The 21,351-nt window shown below is 36.5% G+C and overlaps 1 protein-coding gene across 10 annotated transcripts in view; it reads right to left on the bottom strand.

Annotated features, from left to right (window-relative positions):
- Positions 1–21,351, bottom strand: part of SORBS2 (sorbin and SH3 domain containing 2) — a 195,626-nt gene that overhangs the window by 44,424 nt on the left and 129,851 nt on the right. For all 10 annotated transcript variants that reach the window (XM_032224653.1, XM_032224646.1, XM_032224651.1 and 7 more), the window contains 4 exons: positions 15,055–15,121; positions 13,948–13,992; positions 11,938–12,109; positions 9,938–10,052 (listed from right to left, as the gene is read on the bottom strand). In XM_032224653.1, coding sequence (XP_032080544.1) covers positions 9,938–10,052; positions 11,938–12,109; positions 13,948–13,992; positions 15,055–15,121 — 399 coding nt within the window. The remainder of the gene's footprint in view (positions 1–9,937; positions 10,053–11,937; positions 12,110–13,947; positions 13,993–15,054; positions 15,122–21,351) is intronic.

Below are 21,351 nucleotides of genomic sequence, written 5' to 3'. Positions count from 1 at the left end.
ATTACATCTAAGAGTTCTGAAAAACTGGCAGAAGTGATCTTGGAACCACTGAACATCTTTCAAAGAACCTGGAGCACTGGGGAACTATCCAATCAATATAGACCAATCAGCCTGACATCAATGCCCGGGAAGAGCCTGGAAAAGATAACCAAGATCTGTGAATAACTAGATGCAAGCAAAGTTATAACCAGAAGCCAACATGGGTTTGTCAAAAACAGATCATGTCATTCTTTGGCAAAGTGACTAAATTAGTCAAAGAGTGAAATGCTGTGGGCATAATATATTTAAATCTCAATAAGGCATTTGACAAAGTAGATCACAACCTACTTCTTGGTAAGTTACCAAAATGTGGGATAGACAGCAACACCACCAGATGAATTTATAACTGTCTAACAAACCACACTCAATATGTTATTCTTAATGCAACTACATCTAAAAGGAGGGAAGAAAGCAGTGGGGTAATCCAAGGTTCTGTCTTAAGCCCAGTACTCTTCAACATCTTCATAAACAATTCAGAGGAGAAATAGTAGACAGCACCAAGCTGGCAGGAATAGTCAATGCCCCAGGAGATAGGCTCAAGATTCAAAAGGCTCTTGACAGAGTTGAACATTGGCCTCTATCTAACAAAATGAAATTCAACGGTGAGAAATAGTGATTTACTTAAGCAAGAAAAAACAAATGCACAGTTATAAAATACAGGTGAAACTCGAAAAATTAGAATATCATGCAAAAGTTCCTTTATTTCAGTAATGCAACTTAAAAGGTAAAACTAATATATGAGATAGATTCATTACATGCAAAGCAAGATAGTTCAAGCCGTGATTTTTCATAATTGTGATGATTATGGCTTACAGCTCATAACAATTATGAGAAATCACGGCTTGAACTATCTTGCTTTGCATGTAATGAGACTATCTCATATATTTGTTTCACCTTTTAAGTTGCATTACTGAAATAAAGGAACTTTTGCACAATATTCTAATTTTTCCAGTTTCACCTGTAGATGGAACTTGGTTCAATAGCAGTAACTGAGAGAGAGATCTAGGAGTCCTAGTGGACAACCACTTATATATGAGCCAACAGTGTGCTGCAGCCACCAAAAGAGATAATGCAATCCTAGGCTGCGTTAATAGAGGGATAGAATCAGGATCTCGGGAAGTGTTAGTACCACTTTGTAATGCCTTTATAAGACCATATTTGGAATATTGCATCCAGTTTTCATTGCCACAATATAAAAAAGATGTTGAGACTCTAGAAAGAGTGCAGAGAAGAGCAATAAAAATGATTAGGAGACTGGAGACTAAAACATATGAAGAATGGATGCAGTAATTCTGTACGTCTATTATACTGAAAATAAAGACTAGCATGACATCTATTGGTCTTCCAGTATTTGACGGGCTGCCACAAAGAAGAAGGAATCAACCTATTTTCCAAAGCAGCAGAAGGCAAGATGAGAAGCAATGGGTGGAAACTAATCAAGGAAAGAAGCAACCTAGGAGAAATTTCCTGACAATGAGAAAAATTAATCAGTGGAACGACTTGCTTCCAGAAATTATGAGTGCTCCATCACTGGAGGTTTTCAAGAAGACATTAGACAGCCACTTGTTTGAAATGGTATAGGGCTTCCTGTCTGAGTATGGGGTTGAACTGGAGGATCTCCAGTGTCCCTTCCATCTTTATTATTCTATTTTGTTATTTTGTTATTCTTTCTTTCTATGATCATGTGTATCCATCCCATCAAGCCCAAAGAAAACAAGGGTGGCATAGGATCTCCTGCCATGGGCAGGAGGTTGGAATAGAAGTCCTCCAAGCTATCTTCCAACTAATTCTATGTTTTAATGCTGATAGTTAAAACACAGCAGTGAAGAAAGCAGTGGCAATTGAAAGACAGTTTCTGTAGTCAGTTCCTTATCTTCAGCCAGGCTTTATGTGTATTATTTAAAATTGTGGACTATATCTGTGTTTTTAGAGCATCTTTCAATATATGTTAAAATGCTGGCAGAGTAGGCATGCTGCGGGTTTGATCAGCCTGACTATTCTGGTGGGTGGGATCTAGGCCAATGTTTCTCAACCTTGGCAACTTGAAGATGTCCGGACTTCAACTCCCAGAATTCGCTGGCTGGGGAATTCTGGGAGTTGAAGTCTGGACATCTTCAAGTTGCCAAGGTTGAGAAACACTGATCTAGGCTAAGGGCCTTCTCTGCCATTGCATCTGCTCTGTGGAACATCTTACCCCCCACCCCTAGTGTGAAGTCAGCCCCAACCCTCCTGACCTTCTGGAAGAGCCTAAAGACCAGGCTCTGCCAGTTAGCTTGGGCTCCAAAGTGGGAGCATCACAGTGGAGGTGGTTGATTGATTAACAATCGAGCCCACTTCCCACCTATCCTGCTCCCACCTTCCCCATCATTAACTGAGCAGTAGTGTTTTAAATTTTGTATCAACTTATTTATGTTTTTAATTTATACATTTTTATTTTTTATTATTGTAAGCTGTCCTCCAGAGTTACTCTGAGGTAAGATGGGCAGCCTATACATTTTTATAAACAATAACTATAATAATAAAAATCCAGCATTTGGCATGTAAGTATTATTGGGTTTTTTCCTCCCAGCAGAGGGCAGTATGAAACAGGTGTTCTGTGTTCTTAGTTTAGTTCTTATGCTGAGAGCTACATGCAGACATACATTTACAATTTTGAGGCTGAACTTTACTTTTCAAGACAGAATTTACACTGAAAGTTCTAACAACATAATTCACATTAGAAGCAGCACAAATACTAAATACTTCCATTGTATCTTCCATCTTAGCATCTTCCATCGTATATTTTATGCACAGGCAAAAAGTACAGGGATAGCTGAAGTTTCAGTTTGTCACAACTGCTGACTGATGCCATGACTTTATAATTGTTTTCTTTTTTTTCTTGGCTCCTTAATACATTTTCCTGAATACTGATGTGAATGCCAACTGCTGACACAATCCCTACAGATGTTAGAAGTGTTTTGTTCTTCCTGAATGCTATAATTTCCTGTCCTGTTTGAGGAGGAGGAGGAGGAGGAGGAGGAGGAGGAGGAGGAGGAGGAGGAGGAGGAGGAGGAGGAGGAGGAGGAGGAGGAAGAAGAAGAAGAAGAAGAAGAAGAAGAAGAAGAAGAAGAAGAAGAAGAAGTGTTCTAAACAGATCTTCTGCTTAAAGAGAATGCCATGGAAATGCAGAATCAGAATAATATGAACAATGCAAGATCCGTACTTTGGCTCTGCTCTTCCGTTACTATAAATACAACAGAAGAAAAATGGTTGCATGTATAATGAATGGAAGACAAAAACAGCAACAACCTAGTTAAATCAAACCAGAAGGTATGCCCAGGTGCCACCATGAAAACTCTTAATATTCTCAATCCCTCAAAGTTAGTTGTCAATAATGTCTAACTTTTCTTTTCTTTTTATTTGCCTGTTATTTTTATTCCTCCCATTGTTTCTTTACTGGTGATCAGAAGCATGAACAGCATCCTGCACATTTAGGGAAGAGCACACTAAATATCTTTGTTTGTGGGAGAGACACTGCCTGCTAATGATCACAAATGCAAAGCAAGGCTGTAAATGGAGGAGTGTGTATTAGAACACTGGGTACCAGGTGGAGCAATGTCTCATTGAATTGCGCAATATATATTTTATAGTAAATACTTGCTGATTAATAGTTTCTGAAAGTTCCCAAGTTGGGAATGGTGACATTTTCCTCTATTTATTGTTAATGGATGTTGTCCCCAATGGACAATGGAAAGCCTAACTAACTACTTTAATTGACAGGAGAGACTACCAAGCACCTCTTATCTGAGCTGAACAGGTAGAGGCCTTGGATTGTAAAACTAGTAAGATGTAGATTGAAAGACAGATAAGCTTCTACTTTTGAATAATCTATCAACAATATCCAAATGTCTTATGAATGAAGTATTTTGATCTTAGAAAAAAATGAAGGTGGCAAGAAAATTTCTGCATCAGTAAAGAAAAAGGAAAAGCAAACCAAATATAATAACAATAAAACCACCAGATAAAGCTCAGACTGTTTTTGTTATAAATATTCATAACCACTAACTATGTTGGTTCTACTAAATTTATAACAAATAAAACTAATTATCATATTGATCTAAATTCTTGGATTTACAATCCACCTGGAGGGCATACGTTCTGGAAGGTTATTCTAAAAAGCTATTCTAGTTTGGAAAAAGCAACTCTATGAAGTTTTTTGTGGGGGCATGCATAAATAAACTCCTATGCATATATTTTCCAGAAATAAGGATGGTGACAAATTATGGATTAGTATACTCAGAATTGTTAAAGATCCATTCTTCTGGCATAACTAATCTATATGCATCACAAATGCTGTTGTTCTTGCAAACTATCCCAAATTGAGGCAGGCATTTCCTTCAGATTTACAAGAAAATAATTAATCATATAATATTTGTATTATCAACGTTCACATTTAAGCAACAGAAACTAACAGTAGGTAGTTCTTGACTTACAATCATTCATTTAGTGACTGTTACAATAGTACTGAAAAAAGTGACTTATGACCCCATGGTCACATGATCAAAATCCAGTCACTTGGTAACTGGCATAGGTTTATAACAGTTGCACTACCCTGGGGTCATTTGATCCCATTTGTAACCTTCCCAGCCGGCTTCTGACAAGCAAGGTCAATGGGAGAAGCTGGATTCACTTAATAACTGTGGGATTCACTTAACAACTGCAGTGATTCGCTTAACTGTGGCAAAAAGTTTGTAAAATGGGGCAGAATTCACTTAACTTTCTTGATTAGCAGCAGAAATTTTGAGCTCAATTATGCTCATATGTAGAGGACTACTTATAGTTGAAATGTACATCATATAGCTGTATATATTCTTATATGCAACCATAATGAATACAGAAACATTGAACAAAGACTAAAAAGAGAGATTTTATCCAGATCAGTTATCAAAAAAAATTATTCCCTTCATTAAGGCAACATTATCTGTAAGTAGTGTGTATATGAGTGTGGTTATGTATATGTGAGATAATTAGCAGGGCAGTAAGATGCAGATGGTGATGAAATGCTAGGAGAATTTGAAATGATGAAAAAAATCAAGACGAATATCACTGGAGCATATCAATGAGAAGTCAAGGGAGATAATACTAGCTTCTCCTGATATTCGTAATTTATCTAAATGCCTATAGTTCCTGTTCTGTTTCAAATAGAAATGATTTTAATGGCAAAGTGCATAATTAATAAATTGGGGCTACCAATTGCATTTTTATCTCAAATATTGGAATACTTTTAGTTTGCTACATTAACAGAATAATAAAAAAACAGAACTGATTGAGCTATGTAAAATGAAGCTAACAATAACAGTGAGAAAGTGATCATTACAGGAAAAAAAAAGCTGTATATTTTTCCCAGTAATTTTTCAGCTTATACTGTGTCACAACTAACATTCCAAGAAAGCCATGACCAATTATACCCTCTATAGCTTTTTATGCAAATTAAGTTAACATCAGTTATACAATGGAGACTAATAAACTATTTTTATTAGTAGATTTAAATACTGTCAAAAAGAAAACAGTTCATGAAACAGGTTAAATACTGTATAAGATCATAATTCATTAAAACATATATACATTCTTTTCCTAACAGGAAAATGCTTGGATTAAATAATACTTGGCAACTGTACTCCTAAGCTTAATTTGAGTAAAACTGAAAAAAATCCTGGAATCAAGGTTAAATTACTTATACATACATTACTTCTAATTTAGAAAAGTGATGGGAGAATATTTTGGCTGGAAGGATATCCAGAGGGAAAATGCCTATATATCTGGCTAGCATGTTTTGTTATTCTCCTGATTAAGTTCATAACCTCTTGATGCTTTTCATGAAAAATGAATAAGCGTGTGTGCAATTCCCCAAGTAATGTTGAGTCAGTTTGCCAGCATTGATATTAGCAAGATAAGTACTAAGTATAATAATAACTTCCATTAGGACATAAGGTTATATCTCACTTTTCTTGCTGGAAGTGATATTTACCGAATCTAACTAACCATAAAATGTTTCTTAAAATGAAAGAAATCCCAATTGATTATCCGATTCTGTTTATTCACCATCTGGGAACTGTTTGCAATTGAAAACATTTTTAAAAGGTTACCACATATTACACAAATTCTACCACAGAAATGCCAACAATAACCCTCCTTCCTACTCTCATATAACATTTTGTAAATATAATCCTGGGCAACAAATCCCCAAATTTCTAAGCCCAGGAACATCTGTACATCATTAAAATATTTTATTAGTTCAGTTTGTTTGGATTCTATCACTGAAACAAAGCCCAGATTAAAAAAAATAATAGAGGTTACTGAAATGTAAATTGATGCAAATGTTTGTGAATTTAAATCCAACAAAACCTATGTCAAAATCTCATTTCACCCAACATTTTATTAGTTGGCTTTGAAGATGAAGTTTGGTTTCTTAAATGCTCACGAGAATTAACCCAGAGAAAGTTAATGCTGAAATGACCTTAAGTAATTTTATTGAATGAATACGTCTTATTGAATATTGAAAAGTAGAAAATGTAATTGCAATTGCATAGAATTGTTAATTGTATGAAATATGGCATGATACCCTCACTTAGACATGATCTTTTGCCACCATTAGTTTAAATATCACAAGAGAAGTGAAAGTGCTTAATATTCACTAAACATTACATAAGATGAACTATGTAATAGAGAATTTATGCAATAAATCATGATATAGAATAGTGATGGTCAACAGTAACCTTGGTGTTTTATAAGCCTCACTTACACAAACAGAGACATCCCTCTAACCATTTGCCAAGTGAGTCTCCATTTTTTAGGTAGCCTGAGTAGGCTGGTGTTGAGCCAAGGTTTTTTGGCACCCTATGTCAGTATATCTCCCTCATGAGCAATCCGGAATACACAGGAGACTTTGGAAGTTGGCAGATTACTGAGTTTCAGTGGTTCAGCAGGTCTGCTACAAGATTAAGTTCTATGTCCATTGCGTTGTGACTGGCAAAGGCTGGAGGCCTCTCTTTTTATAGCTATTTCTTTCTTTCTGGTGTGTGTGTCCTGATATCATGTAGCATGTACTACAGAAAGTTGGAGTAGAGTAGAGTAGAGTAGAGTAGAGTAAAGTATAGAGTAAGTAGACTAGGATAGGATAGGATAGAATTATTTATTGGCCAAGTGTGATTGGCACACAAGGAATTTGTCTCCGCATAAGTTCTCACTGTACATACAAACAACAGTGTAATATAATCATAAGATACCAATAGGAGAAGGTAATACAAAAGATGAAAAGGATAATAGTAATACAGCCATACTACATGAGTAAATATCACATATAAGACAGTACTGTGGTAATCAGGTGTTCCGCAGAGCGATGGCATGAGGGAATATTCCCATTCTTGCACAAAACTTGTGATTTGCTAAACGTAAAAAAGTACTGGATTCAGAGTCTCAATCTTGAATAAGTGTGCCTGAACGATTTGCATCTGTGCATAGCTGCATATTTCCCACTATTCCTGAAAATATTCCAGGTGACTGCAGATAAAGGGAAAGAGAACACTTGATTCTTCCAGCTCCAGGGGCCACACACACAGGACACTGATAGGCAGATCATTTTCCTGCTGCTTTATGATATGTAGATGGAAGGATGTCCTAGAATTCTTCAATCATTGCTCATTGCTCTGGGTCGGTAGCAACACTGGTCTGTCCTGTTTCTGAGTGCTCTACCAATGTACTTTCCTTCAATGGAAGGACAGAAAGAAGTGTCCTTAGTACGTAACTCAGAATTTCTCTGGATTCCATTGCATATTCTCCCAAGTGAACAATTCTAAAAACTGGGAGAAGGATTTTCCTTAATACTCACACATTTCCCTGTGATTAAGTCTTGATTCATTACTTTGGCCATACTGAATTTGTTATGTACTCTGGTCTGTTACAATTAGCTAATGATGATGATGATGAGTAGGATCATTGAGTAGTATCAATATAGAGTTCTTGGTGTTCTCTGAACTTGGTTGTTTTCTTGCAGATGTTTCATTACCATCATCAGACCAACAAGATTCAGTTTGCTAGCTATTTACAGTATATATAGTAGCTTGCACCATCAATCTTAGTGTAGATATTCCTTAATGGTCCTTGCATTAGGATATTATTTTCTTTCCCTGATTGTTTAATTGGTGCTGTTTTCCAATATACCACTCTACCTTTCACTGATAATCTAGCTTGGGGGGAAATGTCTGTGAGGAAACAAACTCAGAGAACACCAAGAATCCAAAATTCCAACTCTGAGCTACATATAGTATCTTCTATTAACAATACATATCACAAGTATAATTTCATCATGTGCTGAGTTATGGCACAAATGAAAAGTTCTCCACTTTTACATAACCCACATTGTAAATACAGTATATCTTAAGAAAAAGAAGCTTGCCAATGTATAAACTAGAGTCTTTCCTGATCTAACACTCTCCATTTGTGTTACTAATTGTCAGCTAGCATCTGAAGAATATGAAGTTAGGAAAGGCTATTCTAATTTATGGCATATGTAATATGACAAAATACAACTTCAAATATTACTATCAGAATGTAACATTATAAAATAACAACAGTAACAAAAACAACTATAACAACAATCCATTTCAACATTTACCATATAAACCAACCAAGACAAAGCCTTTTGAATAATATTTACCATGTTCAAAAGTAAGCAATTCCAAAATGCTATATATTTAACCTTAGAATTAAAATATTTAGAAACAATTATTGCTTCCATATTAAGCAGCATAGACCATACTGATTGAATTAGAATCAGTTGGTTTAGATCAAGATGTGGCAATCACAATTCAAACAGCCTGCATATATATTTCTATAAACATACAGTAGTTACTCCATGAATTAAATACTTGTGAGCAGACATAGCAAAAGATACTCTTTGGGTTACTGGAATGGTTAGCAATAAATATTAAGATGTAAGATTGCAGCCTCATTAAACATGCTTTTCATTAATTTAATTCCTAGTTTTCAAACATCTTAATGAGGAATTTTAGTTATCTGTTAGTTTGCACTGTGTATTATATTTAAAATATCAGTAATAACAACATTTGTGGATTTTGGAACAAATACTTTATTCACATGTGTAACAACTCTCATGTTACTTGTATATGTGCTGATGAAATTACAAGGATAGTGAAAAAAATCCACTCATTTCCACATTGGGTTTAGAAGCTTGTAAATATTATAATTTAAGCAACAAAAATAAATGTGCGTATTTATTTTCACTGAATCCCCAATCCCCAAAATAAAAATACTGTATCAACATAAGGAAAAATTTCTCCCCTCTTTATTCTATATTAAACTTTGAGTTAAACAATATCTCTAAGAAAAGGAACCCAGTATTAGGAATTTATTATTGGGATGGGGGTAATTTATTACTTATTATTGGTGATCACCAAGTCAAGAACAGGTGCCCACCATCTTCCTGGCACTTTCTTCAATGGCTCGGCTATTATGGATGCTAGAAGACATCTGTGAAAACTATTGGACAACTTCAAAGAAGAAACAAAAAAAATGTGCTCAACAGCAAGTTGTTTGGATAAGTCTTTAGGGTATTTTCTTGCCCTGGGTATGAGAAAATACCTTAAAGGCAAATGCACCCATCTAATCTATCAGTTGCATGGCAGTGCAAGAGATCAAGGCAAGCCATAGTCAACCATGAGGCAAAGCAGATATACTGCAGACTCATAGTTTCCAATCTTGGAGACGTCTCTTGAACAAAATGCTCGTCTTGTCATTCTTAAAAGCATCTTATTACACTTAACAAAAGCATGCTATAATTAAAGAATAAATATTTTACAGAATTATTTATTATATATAAAAATGGATCAACTTTACTCACTGGTCTTTCATGTTCAAGGATTGAAGACTTTCCTGGTTCATATTCAAAAATGCTTCTTGGTTCTGAACGGAATTTGCGAGTATCTACTTTTCTATCAGGAGGCTCCCACTCATTTCTAAAAATAAAAATAAATTGACAAGTGATCTAACACCCAATGCATGCATCACAGAGTTTTCTAAGAACAAATTAATGGATTTTAAAATAAAATAAAACTGGAACAAAAATTTTCCATCACAATAGTGATTCTCCTGATTTTGAATGGAATTTCTAAGATTACCACAAAAAAAAATTACATTCCATATCAAAATAAGTAATAATGTTATAATTAAAATCAAAAGGCAAAAAGCTACTATTTTTACTAAATAAAAACTGAAAGCTGGATGAGTAAGATTTACCTATCTAGGTTTGAGTCATTCTTTGTCTATGATAATAAAGGAGTGAGATGAAGTGGTGATGAATAAAGTTTTCTGGCAGCTAGGGGTTTTGCACATGTGGTAGTAGGCAATGACCATCTGTTTGTAAAATTGGGCCGTAAGGACCAGCTGAGGGTTTAGTCTGCATATCACCCACATGTTGCTTGTCATATACCCTTGCTTGGCTCCTAGAATAGTCCTGATACCTCCCCAACTGATAGAATAAAGGGTTTTAACATTCTTTATATTATGTTTGGCTCTGAGTAGAGTTCAGGAGTTCCTGGCTTTCCTGACCTACATGGCAATCATGGGGATGTCCTGAGTGATCTGCAGCTCCATGAACATAGGTAATCACCCATTACAACTACCTTTCTTTTACACAAGTTGTATCATGATTGAATTGCATCATGAATGGAAGACATAGTTCTTTTTTTTTTTTTTTGCTGCAGTTAGATCATTTCTCGATCATGCAGATGGAAAAGCCCATTAAATTTGTGTACTCTGGTGTCTTCTGGATCCAAATGGATTCCAGCAGGTGATGGAGATTTCCATAACCTTCTTAGACAACTCATTTGATTCCTTGGTTTAGGTCTGGAATATAAAGATGACAGGGATGCTAGGCCAATTATTCCCAGGTAGTCTCTCATTGTAAATCTTGAGTTGTTCTGGGAAATGAAGTAGCAGAATGAATATCTAGAGCACTAGTAGTCAAAGGTTAGAAGTGAATATATTTATGATGACATAATGATAAGGATAGCAAAGGGCTCTTTCTTTGTCATGCTCTTTGCTTTGGCACACAATGCTCCAACAACTTTGTTTAGGAAGAACTGCTCCCTTCTTTGAGGCAAAAATTGGCCAAATCTGCCTGTAGGCTATTATGAGGATTTGCGGGCATGGTATGATAACAGTACTTGTAATATTGATTAATGACATGAGAGCCATCACATATATACATAACACTGAACTGGGAGATCGCCATTAGCTACCAATAGGCTTCTGAGAACAATTCAAAGTACTAGTATTGACCTTAAAAATTCTCCATGACTTAGCTACTGGATATGTATAGGATCACCTATTTTAAATAGACTCCATCTTCCAGTTTGCTAATCTTGGGTAGGGATGCTGAAGGTTCTTCCCCCATGTAAGATCCAGAAAATGTTTCATCAGTGGAATAAGCTGCCAATCTGAAATCCTGATGGCTCACTACTACCGACTTTAGAAAAGTCTTTAAAACAGTTTTCAGAACAGCATTCATTTAAGATATATAATCAATATACCCATACATTTTCTAATAACAATTCATAATATAGCTACATGGTTTTAAATAAGATTATTTTTGCTTTACACTGTTTCTATATTACTATTATATTTATTATTTTTAATTACATAGCACCATTATTGCACTGGAAATTGGCAATATATAAAAAGTTAGTCAGTCAGTCAGTCAACCAACCAACCAACCAACCGTTTCCATGAAAAGTCATGCTGTATCCCTGAATACAAAATGAAACATTGACATAATGGCTCTCACACTAGTATTAAATCTGCCACTTCTGGATTAATTGTATAAAGTAATGCATAGCTTACTTTTCTGGGGCAGATCTTTGCCAAGGACGAACAGGTGGTACTGGAGGTGGTGGAGGTGAAGAGACTTTAAAGGCTTCAGTGCCATTGTCAGAAGTACTTTTTGTCAGTGGCCTGTATGTCTGAGTCTTTGCAACAGGATGTGCTTGAGCAGAGAATGATGGACTGAAGTTACCTAGGCAAAGACAAAGCAAAATCACAAAGGATCTAAATATTAGTACTAGACAGAGGTAGACAGACACACACAACAATGTTGTGTAGGGTTAAGGAATGGGTAGACCAGGATGTAGTTCTCCCTTAGACATGGAAGCTGAGTGAGAGAATTTGGGTCAGTCACACTCTTTCTCAGCTTTAGACTTACATTAAAGACACCTGTCTAGCAACTCTTACAGGATCACTGTGTTATATTATGATCCATAGCCTTCAATGAAGAGGCCTTCATCTTGAAGTGGATTGATTCAACCTAATAAACACATATACACATTGTCCATTCAAATATGGATTGAGAAAAAAGATCCTTCCTACCATCCCCAAAAATTCTGTGGCTGAATAAAAGGAAGTATCCTGCATTATTCAACACTAGTTTTGGATAGAAGCTAGTGGCCTTAATTCAGATCTCTTTTGTCATTTTGGTATAAAATGTGACTTTCCTGGATAATGTTGATTGTACATTTAATAGGAAAATAAAGTTGCTTATATTTTTTCATTATCTTTGAAATAAGTGGTTTATAACTTGTAGTGCCCTCTCTTGAGCATCAGAAATCATGAAGACCAATTAGTATTAATACATTCATACTCTGTTGCTGGGGTTCATACAATTGTCCTTCTGTATCATCCTGAAATTCTAAGATTAAACTGGAAAGATCGATTCAGTATTTTTCCACATAGCGATCTCTCTTGTTGAATCAGGATTAGTATTTGAGAAAAGACTTGTAGAGCAAGTAGAACTATAGGTCAGCAAGAATATATGCTGTTGTGTCTATAACTTTTTCCCTTTTCTGTAGTTTAAAGATAGTTTGTTAAGAACAAACAGGAAAAAAAACCCAATGCACTGATGAAAAATGAAACTTGTTTGAACTATGAGATCAATGGAAATAATTAATGAAGGTCTCTAAGGTTAGCTTGGCTCTGGACTGTTACTCAAAATTCAAAAGGACACAAACTGATCTACATTTATATATTTGCTTGCAAAGCCATGCTTTATTAACATTGTTAAAAGCCTTACTTATTAGTAATAATTATTAATTTAAAATATTATTCAGGAATATCACACTGGATGAAAAATTCTTTTTTGTGCAAACAAATATAACATGCACCATAAAGTTAAAACTGAAATGACATTTCAATTATAGGCTATGACCTATGATAAAATGCATTTTGCATCATTCTGAATCTAGGAATAACATTTATATTTCAAATAGGCTTCATGTTATTCATAGGAAACTTAAAATATTTTCACAATTTTTCTAATGTATTCTTACCATATTGTTCTTGCCAGTGAAATGGATGGGTCTATTTATGGTAGATTTGATTTTTTTTAGGTTACAGATTTTGTTTTGGAATCTGATGAAAATTAGAGCTTTCAATGCTCATGCTCTTTCTTCAAAGTGGGGCAGGATAATATGCTTTTATGGGTTGTGAACATCTTTTATGTTGCGCATAGAAACAAAGCAGTACCCTACAATGCTGCTACCTAGAATGCAAGATGTTACGGGAAAGTTGCTGCAGGTAACATGCTTTCAGACTCTGCGGTAATCAGTTATTTTATGATGTTACTGTGCATTCAAGTGTTTTCCACTCTAACATAAAAGTTGTCCAACCAATACAAATAGAAATTAATAATACATATTGGATTATTTATGAAAAGAACCATTAATTGATATATATGGAAAATAATGAAACAAAACCCAAATATAGAGGTTAAATAGATAAAATGAGTTATGAATAAAGTATGGGATTATGTTGCTGGCACTAAAAAGAAAAGACCCATTGAAAGGAAGGAGTAATTCCTACCAGTATTATATGCATATGAAGTATTATACATGTCCGTGTCATCATCTACAAAAAGAAAGACACATGTTATTGCAGTGAAATATCTGTCAATTTATCCACAGTAAGGCAGTTTTAAACTCTCTCCTTTGATAAATGTTTATTATTTGTAGTGTTATTTATTTGTGTGATATAGCACTAGAGCTGTACTCACTTAGAATTCAAATTAAGATGCCACAAATGAACTCTAACAAATATGCAGAAAGAACCTTTAATTTCTTTCCATCACTGAAGCAGCTAAAGTCATTTATTGCCTTGGTAAACAATGGGAATCAAACCTTACTAATTCCAAGGAATGCAAATGAAAATTTGCTTTGTTGGATCTCTTCAGTACCCTCATATTAAGCCCTTCACTCTCTTCTTCTTGAAAAGACCACTAAGTAGGGGGTTTTCTCTAACGGGAAAAAATAGAGAACTGTGTTTAAGAGACTTACTGGATTAAAGATGCAGTACATAGACATTACATATCACGGCATCTAAGAGACTCTCAAATAATTTCTGTTGTCCAATCCAGGCAGCGAAGGAGTTACTAAGAGTTCCCATCCCCTTGGTTGGGCAGTAGGTGAGGACCTAGTTGAATGTATGAGAACTCCCTGTTATGGAACAGCCTGTTCCTAAGGCAAGAGTAGTCCTAACTCTTGTGGTTTTCCAGAAATGGTTTCTTCCAGGGGCCTTTGAGAATTGTTGATTGTTCATTGGTACCTATATTAATCCAGTCTATAGAACAGTTAGTTCTACACTCTTTTCAATGTCATAAGACATCCAGAGTTGTGCAGGAGCAGGCAACCATGAAAATGGAAATTATAATAGTACTAATAAAAATAAAGGATCAAACACAAATAAAAATGAGAAATGTTATTTATGATTGTAATTATTATCATAATTAATTATTGGGTAGTAATGTTTCTTTTTTATGTTTTTATTAGCTATAATAATCAGCCTAACATTCCTCTGGATTGAGGTGGGATGAATCACAACAATAAATAAACAATAAAAGAAGCAGCTATTAAAAATTCTAATCTGTTAGCAAGGCTACAAAAAAGGAAGAAAAAAAATAGAAATTATACATACCGGGCTTATGAACCATATGAATTTGCTTAAACATTGTCTTATACCAATCCTTTGGCCTGTCAACAGTCTAAAAAGAAATTAAAATTTAAACAATTAGCAGACAATCAGTACAAAAGCCAGAGTGCTAACGAAGTAGGAAACTATTTATTTAATTATTATCAGATTTATATTGCCATCCAACTCACACATACTGTAGGTGATTCATGGCAACTTATGAATTTTTTAAAATCCACCATATAATAAACACCCATAAAATATCTCACCTACCATGTCAGCAACCACACAGTCAAATCAGCCCTTTATTGGCTTCATCTTCATTTGTGGTTCTCAAGCTTCTCACTAACAAAACCACATTTTCAGGGCTTTTAGGAAAAGCAGCACAGTAGGAGCCCACTATACCTTGGGGAAAATGATCTTCCATAAATAAGGGGTCACCACTGAGAAGGCCTTTTTTTATCCCGCCAGACACATATCCCTAACTGATGGAATGTATAATGTGCCCTGCCTTCCTAACGTGGAGGGCCAGGGGAATGTTTTAGAGGAGAGGTGGTCCTTCAAATAGCCTGGTCCCAAGTCATATAGGGTTTTAAAAGCACGCTGAATTGTAGCCAGATGTAGATTGGCAGCCAGTGCAGCTCCCGCAGAAGAGGTGCAAGTCTAGGATTGTGCAAAAGTATTTGAGTTTCATTCTGAATTAATTGAAGCTTCCAAATACTCTTCAAGAGCAGCCCCATATTGAGCATATTACAGTAGTCCAGACATGAGCTAAGTGGGTGATTAATAAAACATAAGCAAAGTGGTTTGTTTAGACTCTTAATGAGTCCCCCTAAATAGTTAACATGTTTTGCTTAGTTTAGTTGAAATGATGCAATATACTCATTATACACAAAATAAAAATATGGTGGGAAAAGATTCTGGTCAGATAAAATAAATAGCAATAGCAATAGCAGTTAGACTTATATACCGCTTCATAGGGCTTTCAGCCCTCTCTAAGCGGTTTACAGAGTCAGCATATTGCCCCCAACAACAATCCGGGTCCTCATTTTACCCACCTCGGAAGGATGGAAGGCTGAGTCAACCCTGAGCTGGTGAGATTTGAACAGCCGAACTACAGAACTGCAGTCAGCTGAAGTAGCCTGCAGTGCTGCATTTAACCACTGCTCCACCTCGGCTCTATCAGTATCAGTATCCATCATCAGTATCCATCATCAGATTCCATGAATCTGAAGACCATTACTATTATTAGGAGTTAATCTTATTCACTGATGCATGCAACTGAATTGCATTCAACTAGATTCAAATCATTAGGCATATTTTTTGTAATAAAAGACTAGATGCTACTGTCATATTATCTGAGAGTGTAACAAGAAAAAGAGCAAGTGCCATTTGAGGGTCTAATGCAATATATACCTGACATTGAATGCTGATGATTAATCCGAAATGGTACCGTTAACAGAAGCATTTTATTCTCAATAGAGTTTTTCTTCCTTGCCTATATTTTTCTGGTAACAGTCTATAATCAAGTAATCTTTTGTCAAAGTAGGAGCCTAATTTTCATTGGCCAAAAGCCCATTAAAAAAAAAACACCCAGAAAAGCTGGCTATAATATTTCAACATTACTTACATCAAAAAAATCCAGATAGACCAAGTTTACTTATTCACAAATAAAATGTTTATTTTTCATCCAGATAATCAGATGTCTGAAAACGAAGCCAATGGACTGAATTATATGATTTAAACACATACAGGTAGTCAATTGATATTCAACAATTGATCCCAGAATTTATGTGGCTAAGTGAAAAATTTGTTAAGTGAGTTTTGCCCCATTTTATGACTTTTCTTGCCACAGTTGTTAAGTGAATCACTGCAGTTGTTAATTTAGTATCACAGTTGTTAAATGAATGCCTACCCCATTGACTTTGCTTGTCAAGAGGTCACAAAAGGGGATGACCCCAGGACACTGCAACCATCATAAATATGAACCAGTTGTCAAGCATCTGAATGTAAATCATATGACCATGGCGATTCTGCAATGGTCCTAAGTGTGAAAAATGGTCAGAAATCACTTTTTTCAGTGATGTTGTAACTTTGAATGGACATCAAATGGACTGTTATAACTATAACTGTTGTAAGTCTACCTGTACATCACCAACTATGCAGACTATGTGGACAAAATCCTTTTCTTAATAAAAATCTAGTTCAAGTAAATGTCTTTTATTCTTTTTCGGAATTAGGCAGATCCAACATTTGTATTACAAAGAACAGCATTACTCCATTAAAACTGGATAGTTTATAGAATGTATTACAATTCTAGTAATCAAATGTTGAAATTTTATATAAGACAAGATAAGAAGCTAAGCTATATATAGATTTAACTTGATTTTATTCTATTGAATGCAATATACATAAAATAGTTTTTAGTCCAAGGAATACAGAAACAGGGAAGTGGTAGAGAACATAAATCCAGAGACAGTGTCAGCAATACTGCTTTTTAAACTTATAGTAAGAAAAGCATATTATTGCTGTGGATGGTCTCAACATTATGGAGTTTGGGCAACACCCAATTTTCTCCTAAACAGAGTCCATAACTGGCAACAATACACATGGGTTTTTCATATTTTCTAAATGGACATTAGTGTCATGTTCCTGTTGGAGCCTAGGTCCAAGGAGGAGGACAAGACGGAGCCATGGCCAATGGAAGAGGATGGTGCAGCCTCACTCGCCCCAGAAGAATGACCGAGGAACAGGACAAGGTAGTCCCAGGTCCCTCGGGCCTTGGAAGAATTTCCAGCTATGGAGAAAGGACACAGGACAACTGAGTGAGGGGGAAGGAGGGAGAAAGAGTAGACAGTGGAGCAGAGGAGCGACACAGAAGAACAATTCCACCCCCTATCCTCAAACATGGAGAATGGACAGGAGATGGGATCAGCACAGGGTGAACAGATGACTTGGGAAGAGAGCGTCGCACATCTCATGACAAGGCTCACCTGGAGAATAAGATTTAAAGAGAAACCATGGGGAGGAGCACTTGTCAAGAACAAGCATTGCCTTTTTCCAGCTGCATTTGCTGTTACCGACATCTTGCCACTTTGCCTAGCTTTGCTTTGCCTAGTCTGGTTGTAGTCAAGTAGTCAATGACACAGCTCTGCTTCAGGTTGTGCTGCAGCCCAGTGACCCTTTGTGTGATGAAGACTCCCTGAAACCAGGTTTCCTGAACTCTGTCTGCTCTCAGAACTGGTTGCTCCTCTGGACTCACAGCAGCCAGGAACTAGTAGAAGTGCATGTATGCGCTTGCTCTTGGACTTACAATGAAGTAAGAGGGAGAGGGGAATTGCACCAATAAAAGGGACTTCATTCTGGCTGCGTTGCTTTTGTGCTCAGCCCCAGGTCATTACAATTATTTTCCACATAGGTGATTAAATTGTGAGCCAGTTCTTTAAAATTATGGGTAATCCAAAGGATTAGCCCATCATTTCTTATCTAGTTCCTTTCTACTGTGCTTCCTCAGGGGGGAAATTCACAGGCGGGATTTTGGAAGTGGAAAGACCTATCATAATGCTAGAGAAAGACATTCCTGTATATTCCCAGAAAGACATCTTCTCATTTGCAAGGGATGTGGTGGCTTTATGATCAGCAAGCCTGAGTTTGAGACCGAGGTACTGCATGGAAGGGTGAGTTACACCCATTCACTCCAGCTCCTGCCCACCTAACAGTTTGAAAGCGTGTAAAAATGAGAGTAGATAAATAGGTACCACTTTGATGGGAGCCCCACATGGAGACAGAAGAGGGGAGTCCCCATTAGACGTCCCCCAGAGAAGGGTGACATCACCAGCTAATACCTTTCAACCTCTGCTGCCAAATGCCTACTGTCTTAGAAGCTGTAGACTCCTAACTTTCTGTACATCACCATACACTAAATAATAAATAATAATGCCATCCACCTTGTTTTCTCCTGCCCTGGTGCAAGACAGGAGAAAGAGCTGGTGCTTAAGAAGTACTTATCAGACTTTGGTTACCAAGCAGATTTATGACTGCATAATCTTACCATAATCTGTCTAGAACACACACAAACATTTCTAGGAAACCATATATTTAAACCAGATTAACAGATTAACAAATTAACAGAGTTGGAAGGGACTTTGTAGATCATCTAGTCCAACCCGCCAGTGGTGGGTTCTGGATCCTGTTGCTACCGGTATGGTGTAATGGGGTCCAGCGTCCACCACATGAATGCGTGCAACACGTGCATGTGTCCTTACCTCCGGCAATGCTCCGTGACACCTCTGCGACGTTCCAGTGTGCACGGAAGCCCCGAAGAGCTCAAATACCGGTAAGGAGCGCAGGCGGATGGGTGGGCCCTCTGGAGCACCCTACCGGAACGATACTGAGGGCGTACTGGAGCATACTGGTCGTAACCCACCACTGCCCCCTGCTCAAGCAGAAGATCCTACACCATTTCTGACAAATAGCAGAACCCAACTATATCCATATCCTTATTATTTAATGCCCATAATTTTCTTGAAAGTGTATCATCTTTTCTTTGAAAGCTCATCAGGGTGAGGCAAAATTACAACAAACAAGAGCAAAACAACAAAAGGCTGGTGCTAGCAAGTGTAGTTTTAAGAAAACACACTTTGTAAAGTATTGTGTTTGGAAACAAACCCATCTCTTCTCTTAAACACATGCTAATAGATGGTTAATCATGGTTAAAACAGTGTAATTTTCCAAAATATTGGGTGGTGATATTCAGTATTTCATTGGATTGATCATTTGATTAATAAAAACAAGTAAACAAATGCAAAACCATGTACAACTAGCATCACTGTAAATGATACAACATTATCTTGTAGTATGATGTAAATATGCCACACCAATGCCTCTATTCTCTTCCTAGGAATAGATTAATCACTGCACATGATGAAAAACATACAGGGCGGGACTTCCTGTGGGAGGAGCCTGTCGCCGAGGAGCTCAACGGAGCCCCTCTTAAAGTTCTGGTTTGTATATCTAATTAAGATCAATAGATATCATCCCTTTCTGGCGGAAAGGGACAGGCAGAAGCTCAGGTGTTAGGATTTATTCGTAGTTCACAGCCCTTTTTCTTTTTTTTTTTGGGCTGCGAACAGAGAATAGTTCCAGCGTAACTGAGCTCTTATCTCCAGCCAGTTCTTTGCAGCTGCCTTTTTGCAGCCCTAGACAGCCGACTCCCGCACTCAGGACAATGATAAATTGTTTTTAAGATAATACGAGTGGGTCTCACTTCTGTGATGTGTTTTTTTTTTAACTATCTAAACACCAGCCTCGTTCTTCCTTTGAACTTCTCTGAGCAATTGGGATACAAAATGGCGTTTTTACTGTGTTGGTGATTGATGACGTAATTAATTGGCTTTATTTCCCCGGAGACCGCTACTCATTAATGAGCAAAATCTACAAATAATTTATGGAGAACTGACCAGCTGAAGACACTGTTTATCTGTCTACTTTCAGATTTTATTTATAATGTTTCCCAGGTCTAAACAGGCAAAAAAATCCTCCCCCCTCGTGCTTAAAGAACTTGTTACCAAATCGCTGCCTTTGTCTCCTACGCCACCTACTGGAGATTCCTTGACACAGGAGCTTCTCTTTCAAATAATTAATGACTTTAGAAAAGAAATTAAAGAATTTGTGTTGGATTTATGCGATAAAATACAGACCAAAATTGCCCAGATAAATGCGAATATGTTTGAAGTCACGTCTACTTTAACAGATTATATTGAAGAAATGGAGACGAAATTGGAAACTTTGGAGGGGGCTAATTCTAAATTGACTTCTAATATCCAAGCATTACAACAAGAGATTACAGATACTCAAACACAACTTACAATGATAAATTATAACAGAAAGGCGTCTGCAATAAGAGTTAGAGGACTGCCCGAAAAGAAAGGAGAGAACTTGAAACAGACGTTTGTAGAAGCTTTCAGCCAAGCGGTGGGAGGTCCGGGACTCAATTTTGATTGGAATATTCGAAAAATCTATCGCCAGAATTCGCGTGTAGCAGAGCAACGACAGCTTCCAAGAGACATAATTATATACTTTTTCACAAGAGAATCCAGAAATGCGATTACTCAAAAATTTTACAATAACAGGCTACGAATCGATGGCCATGATTTGTTTGTCTTTAAAGAGATCCCGCTCCAAATGCTGCAAGCAAGGAGAAGTTATACTTTTTTAACCCAAGAACTTAGAAATCGTCAAATAAAGTATAAATGGGAAGCTCCAGTTGGAATCACGGTTACATTTGGAAATCAAAGATTTCGT

The sequence above is a fragment of the Thamnophis elegans genome, chromosome 9 (assembly GCF_009769535.1).
Source record: "Thamnophis elegans isolate rThaEle1 chromosome 9, rThaEle1.pri, whole genome shotgun sequence".
In the NCBI taxonomy this organism is placed as follows: Eukaryota; Metazoa; Chordata; class Lepidosauria; order Squamata; family Colubridae; genus Thamnophis; species Thamnophis elegans.
The sequence above is the reverse complement of the archived record's forward strand: the minus strand, read 5'-3'. Positions and strand labels throughout refer to the sequence as shown.